Source organism: Diadema antillarum, unplaced genomic scaffold (genome assembly GCF_040938485.1).
Source record: "Diadema antillarum isolate AM-2024a unplaced genomic scaffold, OU_Dant_1.0 seq00001678_RagTag, whole genome shotgun sequence".
NCBI lineage: Eukaryota > Metazoa > Echinodermata > Echinoidea > Diadematoida > Diadematidae > Diadema > Diadema antillarum.
This window is the reverse complement of record NW_027272373.1, coordinates 114,190-128,859: the sequence shown is the minus strand read 5'-3', so window position 1 is coordinate 128,859 and position 14,670 is coordinate 114,190. Positions and strand designations below refer to the sequence as shown.

Sequence of the window (14,670 nt, the reverse complement as noted above, 5' to 3'; positions counted from 1 at the left end):
ATTGAAATCACCTTCCTTTTGAATTGGCTTAATTTTGGCAACTTTTAATGAAGTGAAAACCCCCCTTCTCGAGAGATAGATTAGAAATACTGCACGGTCGTTTAGCAAGATATTGCATTGATCGATTCGACTCCAAACAACAACTTTTATCACTAGACTCTTGTCATGATTTTGAAGGTTTGAAAAAAAAAATGATATATATATATATATATATATATATATATATATATATATATATATATGCATAGGCCTATTAGCTTAGCGGGTTTCATGTAAGAGGAATCGGGATACTTTCCAGCAGGTGAATAATCATATTTTACTGGGTGTTCATTGTATTAAACACTTTATGTACCAAGTATTCTGATGGAAAAATAGATAAATGCAATTCAAAATTTCTCGAGGGTTGTATAGACCCTACCTTTTATATCATGTTTAAGATGTAATATTGCACTTTGGCCCCTAGTCTTACTAGTATTCAGAATGTTTTATATACACGTCATGTCCCTTTTCTATCCTTACCTACTTTACAGAAACGGTTTTTATGGTTCTGTAGGTGCAAACAGTTGTTTTCGTTGACGTATAGAAGTGGAAAGTATATTTTTGTACGAATTGATTTAAAGCAGGTTCCCACAATCACTGACGTTCTTTATGTATGTATGTATCGTACGATATGTTATTCTTTCTACAAATTTCTCTAAACTCTTTTGTAAACCATGGCTTTTATAACGTCTTTTTGATGTATTATCTCTTGGCGCTTGGTATAAGAGAAAACACTCATTGTAGGTAGTGGTCATAAATTGTCAGAAACATATCAAATCTTCCTCAACAACATTTCATTAATATCCTATTCTATAGACTGCTCCAAACTATAAGATTTATCAATACTATCATCATGTTTGTAACACTAATTCTAGTGGAATGCATTCATGTGGAATACATCACATAATTACATAATTACAAACATCAGTCGCAGTTCATACCATTACTTTGTTTTATTATCAACATTATTAGTAAAAAATGTTATCAATAAGAGCAGTAGTTTTTGTTTCATTTTTATTTTATTTGCATGGGTTTGAAAACCAGTAATGTACAAGAGAAGATGTTCAAAGTTCAAATGAAACTACTGGGTTGTATACGAGAAGTGCTGAAAGATACATGCATCATGATAAAATCCCCTTTCATAAAGCACTATGGTATGTTTCACGACTTATTATTGCAGGTAGTATTTTTCGATACACATGAAAAAAAGTCATAAACATTTCTCCCAGGGTACCTATTAGCGGTGACAAAAACAATATCATCTGCTTTAAAGTACACTTCGATTAAAATCGTTTCCATTCAGGTGCTTAAAACGTTTAGATCTTTATGTTTGGTTCGTAAATCTTGTCCTTTGAGACAACCAACTCCGCCATATACTTCCATTATTTTTCCCCGTTTATTTTCCATGAACTTATAGCTAGGTACGTGAATAGCTTTGATTTCTGTCAACCAGGTTTCTGACAAGCTATACATGAAAATAGGAGAGAAATACTTATGTCGATAAAGGACAAGATAATTAGATAATTGTCATTTACTTGAAATAAAAGGTTTATCTTTTTCGTTTGTTAAATAATACGATGGAAATAAAATTCAACGTAATAATCATATTTCATTTTAACATTCTGTTTTACCAGCCTCCTCAGTGAATGACATATGCATACTGCATGAATAAACACACATCAAATAAACGTAATGTGTAATTTCATCAAGATAAACATATAATTCAAGAAATCTGTGTTGCTCTTCAGTGTACGGTGAAATGTAGTAGAACTGATGATGTAAGAGTGTAATACTGGTGACATAGAATTGACGACTGGATGGTTACTACGTGTATAAGTGTGATAGCATTGGTTACTGATTACTTTGTTCATTGTGTAATGACAATGTGCCGATGTTGACGATGACAAGTGATGCCCATCCTTATGCTACGAGTGAGTTGAATATCAATACTGTAGTTACTTGACTTCTCATAATACATGTACAATGTATAAAGTTTCAGTGACTGCATGCTTCCATAAATATAAACAAGCTAACACACATAGGCCCTACATACACAAACACTGCTTACCCACACACACACACACACACATTGATACAACCATACATACGCTCAAAGACATATAACCACACACTTGCACCAACACTCTGTGCTACATGTATATACAATGCACACACACACACACACACACACACACACACACACACACACACACACACACACATACACACACACACACACGCACACACACACTCATTGTATACATGTATAATCATTTGTATCAAGTACTACACACGATTATCACCACACATCAAAGGAAAGACAAACACATGGTATCTTTATATGACAAAGCTTTCGGGTAGATTTGCAAACTTGCAGTATTATTTACATCTCATTTGTGCTTTTTCAAACACTTGCGAACATCCATATCAAGCAAAAAAATGTTTTGTCAAAATAAGTTTGCCTTTCTTTTCAAAAGCAAAAACAAAGGATAAACAACTGGTTAAAAGCTCATTTTCCATCACTCTTCAGGAAGTGGAGGCCACTGTTGATAATTGTGACAGTCACAACAGCTCACTTCTAGGTAGAACTACAGGTTGGGATTTGAACAAAGGAAATAAGATCAGAGCACAACAGGATCACTTGGCAAATTGTACCCAATAGGTTAGCACTGGAGCTAATAAACACTTGCCATCTCAAAGGAAGAGCTCCTCTTTTTATGATGCTTGCGTGACAATTAATCAGAATCTGAGATATTGACCAGATTACAGAATCAATTCTCTGGTTTCAGAAATGATAATGGAAGACTGCAATGCACAAATAATTTTAAGAGTTAGTGCAACATTTCATACACATAAAACAATCCTGACAGTACTTCAGACATGAACACGCCACAAAATGAAAAGAGGAACAATACATATCTGACATAAAACATGAACAGCAGAACAGAGCATTGCATCTGGCATGGTGGGTTTCCGACAAAACATTTGACATACACAATATGTACATCCGATCTCATGATTTCATGTTGGATTTGGACTTCTCATACATCAACTCGTGAGGAGAAAAAAAAAAGAAAGAAAGAAGAAAACCTGTATTGGCAAGAAAGTCCTATATGTCATGAATAAAATATCAATCACTAGGAACATGGAGCAATCTAATGATGACTAAAATACCATTCACTTCTCTTTTGTGATGTTGTGTGTACTAAATTTGTAAGTTTAAGCAACTTTGTACCATTAGTCAACCTCCCTCCGGCAGAGCTGATGGTTGTGTCAAGGGAACCTGGATGCTGAAAGCAGCTCATTTCAAAGATTATCACTACAGGATATTTGTATTTATAAAACTGCACGAAATCACACAATACGAACATGCATTATACACTTCAAACTGGCATGGCTAGCCTCTACACCATTATAGTTGCCTGAGCATACCAAATAGTTTTCTTTTGTGATATCAAAATTTCTTTGCAGCCAAACAATATCGTCTGTATACTCTAGTTATAGAAGCTGCTAATTTTTTTTACTTCTCCGGAATGAGAGTTTCATTATAATCACGTTCATTATAGTGGGACTCATATCTGTATTCTCACTGCCCATTGAATGCATGGTGACCAAATGACGTGTTGTGGAGCTTCAGTATAGTTGCTACACCCAACTCCCCCCCCCCAAAAAAAAAAACCCAAAACAAAACAAAACAAAGCACACACACACACACAAAACAAAACAACAACAAAACAACAAGCCCAGTAAAGGTACCCTCAAAGGCAGGATTAGTATCAAAAGATGTATAGCACATCACTAGCTTTAATCATTCACTTGCCCCAGGCAAGCAGAAAATTAAATAGGGTCTGTAGTACAGTGCACTCCCGTTATAATGAACACGGTTATAACGAAATTATAAAGAATTTTAACGAAGTAAAAGTTTGGGCTGCAATGTCGTCCACTCTATGTATTTCTATTGTTTATTTGTTCGGTTATAACGAAATTCCGATTTAACGAAAGAAAACCGCCGGTCCCGAGAACTTCGTTATAACGAGAGTCCACTGTATCTTATATGCATATAAGGGCAATTACCCCCCCCCCCCCCCCCCAGCTAAATAGTGGTTAGTGACAAGGTTAAAATAAAGATTAGGGTTAGAGTTTGGGTTAGGGTTCAGATTAGGTTAAGGATTAGGGTTAGGGTTATGTAGGGTCAGGGAAAGGGTCTGGGGTAACTGCCCAGGGTGTAATCCATATATGCACAAGTATGCTCTCTTAGCCTGGTGGAGTACAAGCAGAGTAGTTTTGACTCTAACAGCATCAAATCCAAATGCTTAAGTGCTTCTTCACATGATTTTAGCTTTTGGTTTGGAGGAGATTTATTAGTGGTGTGTGTTTGAACAAAACTTGATAGTCACCACAAATACAGTGTACTGTATTCAAAATAATTACTAATATTCAAACTGTGTGTCACACCTCGTCAGCTGCTGTCTTCCACCTTATACACTTCAGTACACGACACTGTACTAAGATGAGCTTGTACATGTTACGTGACTTACATGACAACATTTATCCAAAAACTACAGTACGAGCGCAAAGATAAGTGGTATCTCCCATCTGTCCTCAGGAATACCTGGTATGGGTTTATTGTATGTCACATGAAGGTCAGCTAATCATACTAATATTGTATTTGTGGAAAAGTGAGCAAAGAAAATGGGATTCCATCTGGATTATTCGAACCCGAGATCTCCAGATTGCAAGCCCGGCACTCTACCGACTGAGCTATAGAAAGCATTAGTACAGTGTTGACTCAAGAAACCCATACATAGTATTTCTCAATGCTTGAACGGTCAGAAGCTATACATGTACATGTAGCAGTGTGTATGAAATTGACGCAATCCCGAAGGAAAATGCAACTTGGGGATAAATGCGAGGGATTCACAGAAGTGATGCAGCTTTTTGAGTATGTAACAAAAGAAACTAACGTATTTGGTACACTCGGATGTACAATATATACAGATAAATTGCTTGCAAAATTTTAATATGTTATACACATGAGCATAATTTCAAAGTAAGTTGGAAGACATTTCAAGCTAAATAATGACTGATAATGCAACAATGGCCACTCTATTTTCCCCATGAGTGTCTGATAAAAACAGAAGCTCATGACTTTTTGCAAAACCCAAGAACTTTATATCTTTGTCGAACTTTCTTGTTTTCTTTCTTTCCCTCACTATTCCCTAACTTGCCTACATGTACAATCTGACAACTCCATGAAAACTCTGATATAGTACTGTCACTACACCTAAGTTTGTCTCGATGAAATGATATTCACATGCAGAATATCACACAGACAGCAGCCATTTTCATCAGCCCATGACGTGCCCGAACTCGACAACTTGTCATCATATGATAGTTCCAGCTTTGCCAGAGAATATACATTGGCTGTGCCCTGTATGAATTTGTAAGATTTAATACTTCGTAAATGACAATTGACCATGCTACACTTGCTCAGAAAAATAAAAGATAAAAAGACAAAATAGGCAAGCTGTTCAAGGTACTGAAAATAAGTTGCTATGTATATTCCATAAATGTCTGCTCAAGCTCTTAAAAAAAACTTTGAGGTAAAACTGATAGCACCCTGAAATATAGAGAGCATAAACCAGTACACCTGTATTTATTGAAGTTAACTCTTTCTTTTTTATGGTTTGGCATATGTAAAGGCTGACTTCTACATACGTACAGTATATAACAAATCATTTCTCACTAATCTTCCCAATATTCATTTTCCTTTCATCCTACAACCGTTAGGATGTCTCTTTACCCATTGAGGTCGGGCTAATTTAGCTGTAACACACATTGCTCATTGACAGCTACCAAAGTACACTTGGAACTAGTTAACTCTTTATGTGCCATGGTGGAAACCCCCTATGTGCCACGTTATTCTGCGACACGAAGGTAATCATGCTTTGAGAAAGACTTCTGTTTTTCCAATCTATATAACTTCTACAAATTTCTGTTAAGCTGGTCATAATAGTGAGCAAAGTTGAAGAGGAATGCCAAGCTTTGCTTTGATATAAATCGTATGACAAATCTATTTCTATTTATTTTCTTAATGACCAGTTGCTACATTACTGTAAAGGCATGACTTTTGCACATGAAACCGTGAGAGAAACTAAGAATTTACACGCAAATTTAGTTTGGAACACCGTTTGATAGTCAATCACCACATAGAATGCAAGCTGTATGTAAAAGGAACAAAAGCGCGAGAAATGCTTTGATTGTACCGCGGGATTAGGCGATTTATCGATCTGTTTAAGCGGATTAGTGCATTTGAGCAGAATATGCGAAGTTGGCACGTCGTCGATTGAGTTGGACGCGCGAACATGGCACATAAAGAGTTAATGAAAGAATTAAAAAAACAACAAAAAACCTGAACACATCATTTGCTGTAACTAACTTTTAATATGATAAGAGATATTCTAAGTAAGACATTACATGACTGAATGGTTATTAAAGACCTGCTTCTTTGAGCTATATTCTTTTATACACAATCTCTTGTTCACTTTAACTCCATGCTACTATTGAACCAGTATGACACAGTGGAGATTACAACAAAAATGGTTGGATATCTTTTACATCACGGCATTGTGGTGAGAATCTTTGGGTTGGTGTTTGTCCTTACACACTTACAAAAATCCAAAAATTATTTCATCTGCTGAGATGTGATGGAGGCTTGCCAAAAGGTCAGATGAAAAGAAAATGAGAGAGAGAAAGAAAAATGTCATCTTGGGAGGCTTCCCTTAGTCCCATCCCTGTCTGCCTGTGTTATGTTTGCTTGATCTTGCTGAGTGCATTGGCTCTCCTGTCTGTGTTCTGGAACAGGGCCCTGATGAGGCTCTTGACGGTAGTGGCAGGGAAGACGAGTGCTAGAGGACCCTGAAACAACAGACGAACAGAGAACCTGATGAAAATAACTTAAAATAACATTACAAAGATCAATCTTAAACAAGTACTGACTATCTCACTTGATTGTGCAGAGCCGTACAGATGTTTCTGCATGTTATCAAACTTCTCATTCAAAAGCCCATCTCTCCTCATGCTCTCTCAAACTATGCACTTGCAATTGTTTCGATATCTCTTTCAAAGATTATGCCCTTCAAATACACACAAGAAAATACACTCATTAATCCATTGAAGACTAGTCCATGAGTATACTCAGGCAGGTGTCCATGGGAAACTTGTAATAGCAGAATCCGCTTGTTCTCAATGGGCTAAACTGATTTCAACTGCTACATTTGCATTTACTTGTACCCAGTATCTATGTGAGCCATGAGTCTAGACAAACATAAGAAAAATATTGGAAATTCTTTCAATAGCAAGAATAACCAATATGTAACAAAGCCTCAGTTTAAAAACAATTGACAATTAATGGATATACTGTAAAACATGATATACACGTGTATTCGCGGCATGAAATTTTCGCGAATTGGAGCTGACAGCCCTTTTCGTGGCATGAAATTTTCGTGAATTGCCACTGGTGTTCAATGCATGTAGTGTAGACAAAAACTTTCGCGTGCATTTTAATTTCGCGAATTTTGGCGCTCGCGAAATTCGCGAAATTAAAATGCACGCGAAAATTTCTCGTTTTACAGTAATACAGTTTCTTCCCATAATCAATGTCGCATATCTATAGTATGTCCCAAAAAATTACAATTGAATTTTTGCATTAATAACACCCAAAATCATTAAACTGTGCAAATGCTACCTTAGGGTCTTAAATCTAACAATTTTGCAGAAACCCCATTAAGTTTGGTTAAACGGTTACATAGTAATGTGGATTGTTGTAAAGCATGTCATCAGTCTGATTCTTCCAAATTTAGCACTTGGATGCTCTTGGAATTGCATATTAATGTGTAAACACAGTAGACAGAACTTGGAGGGAAGAGATTCCTGGCACGCTCTACAACATTCCTCATTTCTCTTTGACCAGTAAAGCAAATCGAATGGGGTTTACTGTACGACGTGGGCTACGAGATATAGTTTCATACCCTGTAATTCTATTTGGACTGATTCTCTACTTTTAAAGTGATCATTGTGGAAGGTCCCATTATAATTTTGTTTTGGGGGACAGACAGTAGTGTGAAAGTTGTTGCAATAATGTCAGGTGAATTATCTCATACCTTGCCATCTGCCCATCTGTCCACTATAGCCTGCATGCTAGCCTCCAGGATGAAGAGAAGCTCTGTGAAGGCAGTCCACTCCTTCACCACCACTTCCACTGTCACTGGTTCCTATGGCAACAACAAAGTGTTCTATTCTTAAGGACAAGTTCATGCAGCAATAATAGTAGATAGAACATGTCAGTGAAAGGCACAGTGGCCCATTGGAGCAAACTGGCAAGTAATTTCAATTGAGATGTCTGATTTCAACAAGTGAAAATATCATTCTTTAACCTTAACCAGGCCGGGCTTTTTGAGGTGTTCTGTGGCTGGGGGAGGGTTGATTCAACCCCCCCCCCCCCCAGATCTCGGCCGTCGATTGCGCAATCGCCATGAAAATTGGCACATGCATTACCTGCGACGTAATCTACCAAACTGTACAAAAAGAAATGGAAATTTTCATTACATCAATTAATTATGCTAATATACGCATAAAATCATACATTTTGCTCTAAATCAGAAAGTAAAGCTCCTAGAATCCTATTTTTTGGTTAGGTTAATAACATTCTTTGTAGCATTCCTAACAATGTGCTTGAAAAAAAAATCTGGTATCAAAATCAATTTCTTATGTATTTTATTGTTTTATGAATTTCTTATGTATTTCTTTGTTTTTTGACCTTTTGCTTTACTTTTTTTTGTTGCAAAATTTATCACAGAACCTATTTCTAGCATAATCATGCTGAAATTACTTGATTTCAGCCTATGAAAGTGAAAATAATCATATCTTTATGAATAAGGTGGGAAAACTCCATTTGCATAGACTTTATACACAAAATCAAGTTTTTGAGCCATTTTTGGTCTGACTGGCATGTATAAAAGGACGGGCGCGAAACTTGAAAGTAAAAAGTCAGCGAATGGCGCGGTCAAAAAATTTCGTTGATTCAAACCCCCCCCCCGCCCTTTTAGGGTTAATGACTTACACCTCATCACGTCACATTTCCTATTCTTCAGTCTTGCTGAAAGGTGAGCCAAAAATTTTGATAATATTTCCAACACATTTATCTCAAACGTGTTTGCTGCCAACTTCTGCCAATGCCACCTCTCTCCACGATGACCCCGAAATGACTACTGACCAAGAGAAACAAATCACAGAGTGTTGACTATTACCTGAGATCCAGTTGGTGTGAGGAGGTCTGGTGTTCCATCCTTGAGTTTGACAAGGATGAGGTGCAATTGGAAGGCATCATCTGCCGATATGTCCTGAGGGTGGAAGGAAGAATGAATGAGGGAATGAGAGAAGGAGGGATGAGAGAAGGACAGATGAGAGACGGCAGGAAGGAGAAGGGAAGAGTGATGGGAAGGGAGAGGAGGAATATGAAGGAGGAGGAGAGGAAGAGAGGGGAAGGGAGGAGGAAAAAGGGATGAGGAAAAAGGGGAGGGATGATGGTAGAAGGAAGAGGGAGAAGGAGGAACGATAAGGGGTGAGGAACAGGATGGAGAAGGGAAGAGTGATGAAGGGAGGGAGACGAGGGGGTGGGGAAAAGGAGAGATAAAGGAGGAGGGATGAAGAATGAAGAGGATGAGAGAGAAGAGATGGAAAGTGGTAAAGAGGATGAATGTGGGTAAAGTTTGATAGTAAAACTTTTGACTCTTGAAAACAATTCAGATACTTGGTACACTAAAACAGCATGTGGAGGATAAAGATTGTTTCCGTGGTAGCTTGGAATCATAGGCCAAGGACCAGCTCTACTAAAGCTAATAGTTTATTCTGTTTAATCCACTACCATAACACATCTTAGATATACTTCCAGGTACAATTCATTGATTCACTCATCAATCTCCAGGTTCCTCTTATAGTACTTTGGAGGATGCTTAGCAAAGTCCTAAGGAAACACAGAGTGGGTGTCCTTTTTCCCAACATGTACAAAAAAAAAAAAACATACTTCAGAAAGTTACCTTTTGACTTATCTATTTTCTATACTTCTGGTGTATCTCTCAACTATACAAAACAGTCTAATTTGAAAATATCAATTAAATCAATTGCGCCCTACATGTTCAATGCTTCCAAACTTGCAAACTACAAAAGTTTTGGCATTGCGTTTTGGCTTACCTCTAAAACACAAATCTGCTCTACTATATGCATCAGGACAGTGTTGATAAGCGTTGCCATGGTTTTGGTGTAGACACTTGCTGGGAGCACCTCACCCCACACTGCCTTGAGATGATTCAGACGATGCAGAACCTATCATGGATTGTGAAATATGCCAAATGACAACACCCTTGGTGTCTGTATTCACATTATGACGGGTGATTACCTGTTTGTGGTGTATTTCTTTTGTTTTGCTTTGCTTTTTCACATCCACAGCAAAATGCATTGATTGATGAAGTCATTGCATCTTCATTGATTCATAAATTTAGGGCATTAATGTATTGATACCTGTAGCTTCTTAACAACTAACAGTACTCAAACATTTTCGTCCTATAGATGCTGATGAATTTCTCAATATGTGCTATTCGATAAAGTCATTGCAACTTCCTTCGATCAGAATCACTGCATGAATGTTGCATACTTCCTGTTGTCTTACTGCAGGTCACTCATTTTGAGGAAACAGATTTTATCTTTCTCAATAAATCCACTTTTTCATATCTGCTTAATGTCGATCACATGCTCAATTCACCTTGCCCTGTGATCCTTTATCTGTGAGACAGCACATCCAAGATCATTAATGATTCCCTTTCATCAAAACAGAATGAGCCATTTCTGGCTCTATCTATGAGATGGTAGATCACAAGGAGCTTACAGCTCTCAACACTGGCACTGCTTCCCACAAACATTTTTTAAAGCAAGTTGATCGAATGTTGTGATACATGTACCTCATTCACCTCACCACAAAATCAGTGATTTCAAAATCTAGTAATTCTCACTCTCGATGAAATACACATCATATGAATATATACCTGTTCCTACATGCACAATTGCTATTAAACTCATATATATCTAGTTTTCGCTGGTTAAAATCCTTTCAGAAGTGTTAATGCCAGCCACATCAAAAGCTCTGCATGCCCTAAACTTTACAAAAAAATAAAAATAAAAATGCCTAAAATACATATAAACAAGACACAATGTGATGCAGACAGTATCATAGACTACACCCTTCATTCCCACTACTCTTCTCTTTGCTCAGCACACATCCTGTGCCTGGCATCATCCCCATACCTGTTTGATGGCCTGGTTTGAAGAGGTCACATTTTCACTCTCCGCTACTCTCGCAAAACCACCAGCTCCCGACAAGGACTCCAGTAAGAGATCTCGCTGTGACCTCTGCAAGAAAGACAAGGCAGCAAAGCTTGATTACAATGTACGTCTGCTATCACGGCAATGTGTGTTTTTTAATTCATACAACCAGAATTGTTTTGTGTGGTTTATGGACAGATCCATTTCGATTTCAGTATCTGTATCAGACAGATAGACAAATAGATAGATAGATAAGCAGGTAGATGGACAGATAAATGGATAGTGAAAAGGAAAAGGAAAGAGAAGTAATGAAAGAAAAATAGACAGTAAGCCACACAAATTGATGAATTTACATTTTAGCTGCTGGTACTTACATGGATAAATCATAGATAGGCATATAAAGATTGATACAGTAGATAAAGAGAGAGTGAGAGAGAGAGAGAAAAAAGAGAAACTGAAATATCAGAGGACATACCATTTGGGCAAGGAAGTGTGATACTGCCTCCTGTCTGAAGACGGGTACCAGATCCACGAAGGTTGATGCACCGTCTGAGAGAGGGGATGGGAAGGTGTGTCGGTAGCGGTGTCCAAGAGTGAGGAGATGGTGGCTGATGTACATACAGTTATTGTGATGGAGGCCGGCCACCTGGGGTAGCTGAGACTGTGGAAGGGTGGAACGAGCAAGATGGATGGGTGGAGATTAACCCTTTAGGGTGCCCAGGCACATAGCTTGACCTGCCAAGCTGTTTTAAAGGGATTACCTTTTATTACGGTTGCTTTGTTTTACTCTGTTTTTTGGACGTCTCAGCTACTCCACAACCAATATTCATCAAATAAACTTTGAATGCCTCTTAAAACGGCATGTTCTGTACTATTTCATAGGTGGTTTCTTGGTATCTTGCACAAAGACAAAAGCCCAATTCTCTTCTTTACCAATACTATACCATCCCTTTAACAGCATTCAGTAACCCATCAAAACTTTACCTGATGGTAGATTAGCAAGCCCATGCAGGTGTAGCAATATGTCTCAGACTAAAAGAGAGACCATGGTGACAAAATAGAGATTTGGGGATTAGGTAATCTCTATTCACTGACAGTCAATTTTTAGACATCTGCTCGGGACAGAAACAGTTACTCTGGAATGCTTGCCAATTGGTGAACAAAGTAAGGCGTAAGGGTGGGAAGTATCTTTGCAATTTACTCTAAGATATTGAGTTAAAAGCTGACGATGATATCATAATCATGCTTCAACGATGCAAACTTGTATCGACACAATGCTGATTCATAATAGAGAAATATTCTGTTCTACATCTGAATTACAATCAAATGGGTCATTCTAAGAAAACTAGGGAGTTAAAAGTAAGTGGTAAATTGTCTTGCTTTGAACTATTAAACACTCTGATACATACGTACCACAACCCCCCTATAAAGCAATACTCACATTTTTGCAAGACCATTCCCCTCTCTCTTCTGTGTTTATTCCTTTTTGTTTGTTGTACATACCAAGTGTTGTGGTATTTTGCAGAATATGCTGCATGCAGTATGCCACATTATTTGAACTACAAATTTTGGAAGTATCAAAACAACAGAACCTTGAGAGTTCAACAATCTAAATTCTGGACATAGCTGTGGTTCACACAAACCTTGGGTATATGTGTGAGTGTATGTACAGCGTATGTATGTATGTATGTATGTATGCATGTATGTATATCTGTATATATGTATATATATATGTATATATACGTATATATACGTATATATGTGTGTGTGTGTGTCTATTAGTCTGCCTACATGGACTACTCACCAAGCTGCCTTTGTGATAGTGAGGGACTGCCTCACAGAAGAGCTCCAACATGTTCCTGACAGTGTAGAATAACTGGAAACTGGAATGAGACACAAAAACAGAGACTGAATCATAATCTGATGATGCAGTCAGCGTGAAAACGACACATGCATACAGGAATTGATTATCTGGTTGCTGAAGAAACATCTCTGCAGGGGGCGATAGGAGAACATACAAAAGACAAAATCAGGATGTTAAAGGAGTTCTTCAACATCACATCTGTCACTGTATAAAACTGACCACATATCTCCCAACACTGAAATTCAAAATATTGGAATAGATGAGAGTTGCTAAGACATTGCATGCATATGGATTTTTACCCATAACCCATAAATCACTAATAGCAGTGCTCACAAAAATATAAAATACAAGGTTGAATGAAGATCCTTCCTTTGGAAAAAGAAAAAGAAAAAGTGAGAATATGTATTGAGTAGGAATGGTTGGAAGGCTTGTGTACCCATACAGTGGACAAGAGTCCATTGGTCACTTACCAGAGTTCCTTGCTGGACGAGGCCTCATGCAGTGTCTCATAGCACAGGTTGACCAGTCTCTGGACACTCTGACTGATGGAACATCGTGGGAAGGCGGCTATACCAGGGCCAAGGGGGTTCTTCTCATCGGGGGAGCCCTGCATATGGATGCACAACATAATTATATTTTGTTAAGAATGCACCAGGAAATTTCATACATGCAGAAGAATAAAATACATTTAATTTTCATGAGGCAATATGAAAAAACAGAAAAGAAATTTTCATAATTTCTATGCAATTTTTAAACTGGACATATCTCTACTCTCATTACGACTGGGATTAGCACTTAAGCCAATACCATCACACACAATGCACAAGCAAAAACATTTTGGCATTTGAACAAACGGACTGTCACATTATAAAACTGATAGCTATCATTACACCATTTTGTATTTCATCAGCAAAGAACATGTAGGTTTATAAAGTTAATGATAAAATCTTTTATATCGCAACTGATTGAGAAATTGCCCTTTATTGACATAAGCACATGCCGATTATACCATGTTCTTGAGTAATAGCAATTTGAGGGTTTGAGTAATAGCCATTCGAGTATGTACAGCCATAATTTTTATCATGGCAATTATCCAATAATAAAACTGCCAATCAGTTGCAACACCCAGCTTGCTGATTGAATTGTGACTTCTTTGGGACCCAGTAGAAGAAGTAGAAGAAAGTGAGAATCATACCGCCTCCTCTGCCGCTGGCTTCGTCTGCCCAACCTCCACCATGTTGTGGAGCTCCTGCTGCAGCAGTCTCCTGGCTTCAACCAGCAGCTCTTGGCACTAGCAGAGGAAGAACAGACAGAGAACAGTGTGAGTCAATTGGGGATTAATACACATCACATGACTGTTATTACAGGAGACCAGGGACTGTTAATGAGCT

At 37.8% G+C, this 14,670-nt stretch overlaps 1 protein-coding gene across 1 annotated transcript in view; it reads right to left on the bottom strand.

Annotated features, from left to right (window-relative positions):
- Positions 1–6,545: 6,545 nt before the first annotated feature.
- Positions 6,546–14,670, bottom strand: part of LOC139711646 (centromere/kinetochore protein zw10 homolog) — a 32,868-nt gene continuing 24,743 nt past the window's right edge. The window contains exons 13-21 of the mRNA XM_071623506.1: positions 14,475–14,570; positions 13,750–13,886; positions 13,220–13,298; positions 11,891–12,076; positions 11,398–11,502; positions 10,291–10,422; positions 9,348–9,440; positions 8,202–8,312; positions 6,546–6,957 (exon numbers count right to left, since the gene is read on the bottom strand). Of these exons, the coding sequence (XP_071479607.1) occupies positions 6,847–6,957; positions 8,202–8,312; positions 9,348–9,440; positions 10,291–10,422; positions 11,398–11,502; positions 11,891–12,076; positions 13,220–13,298; positions 13,750–13,886; positions 14,475–14,570 (1,050 nt within the window). The 3' untranslated portion in view covers positions 6,546–6,846. The remainder of the gene's footprint in view (positions 6,958–8,201; positions 8,313–9,347; positions 9,441–10,290; positions 10,423–11,397; positions 11,503–11,890; positions 12,077–13,219; positions 13,299–13,749; positions 13,887–14,474; positions 14,571–14,670) is intronic.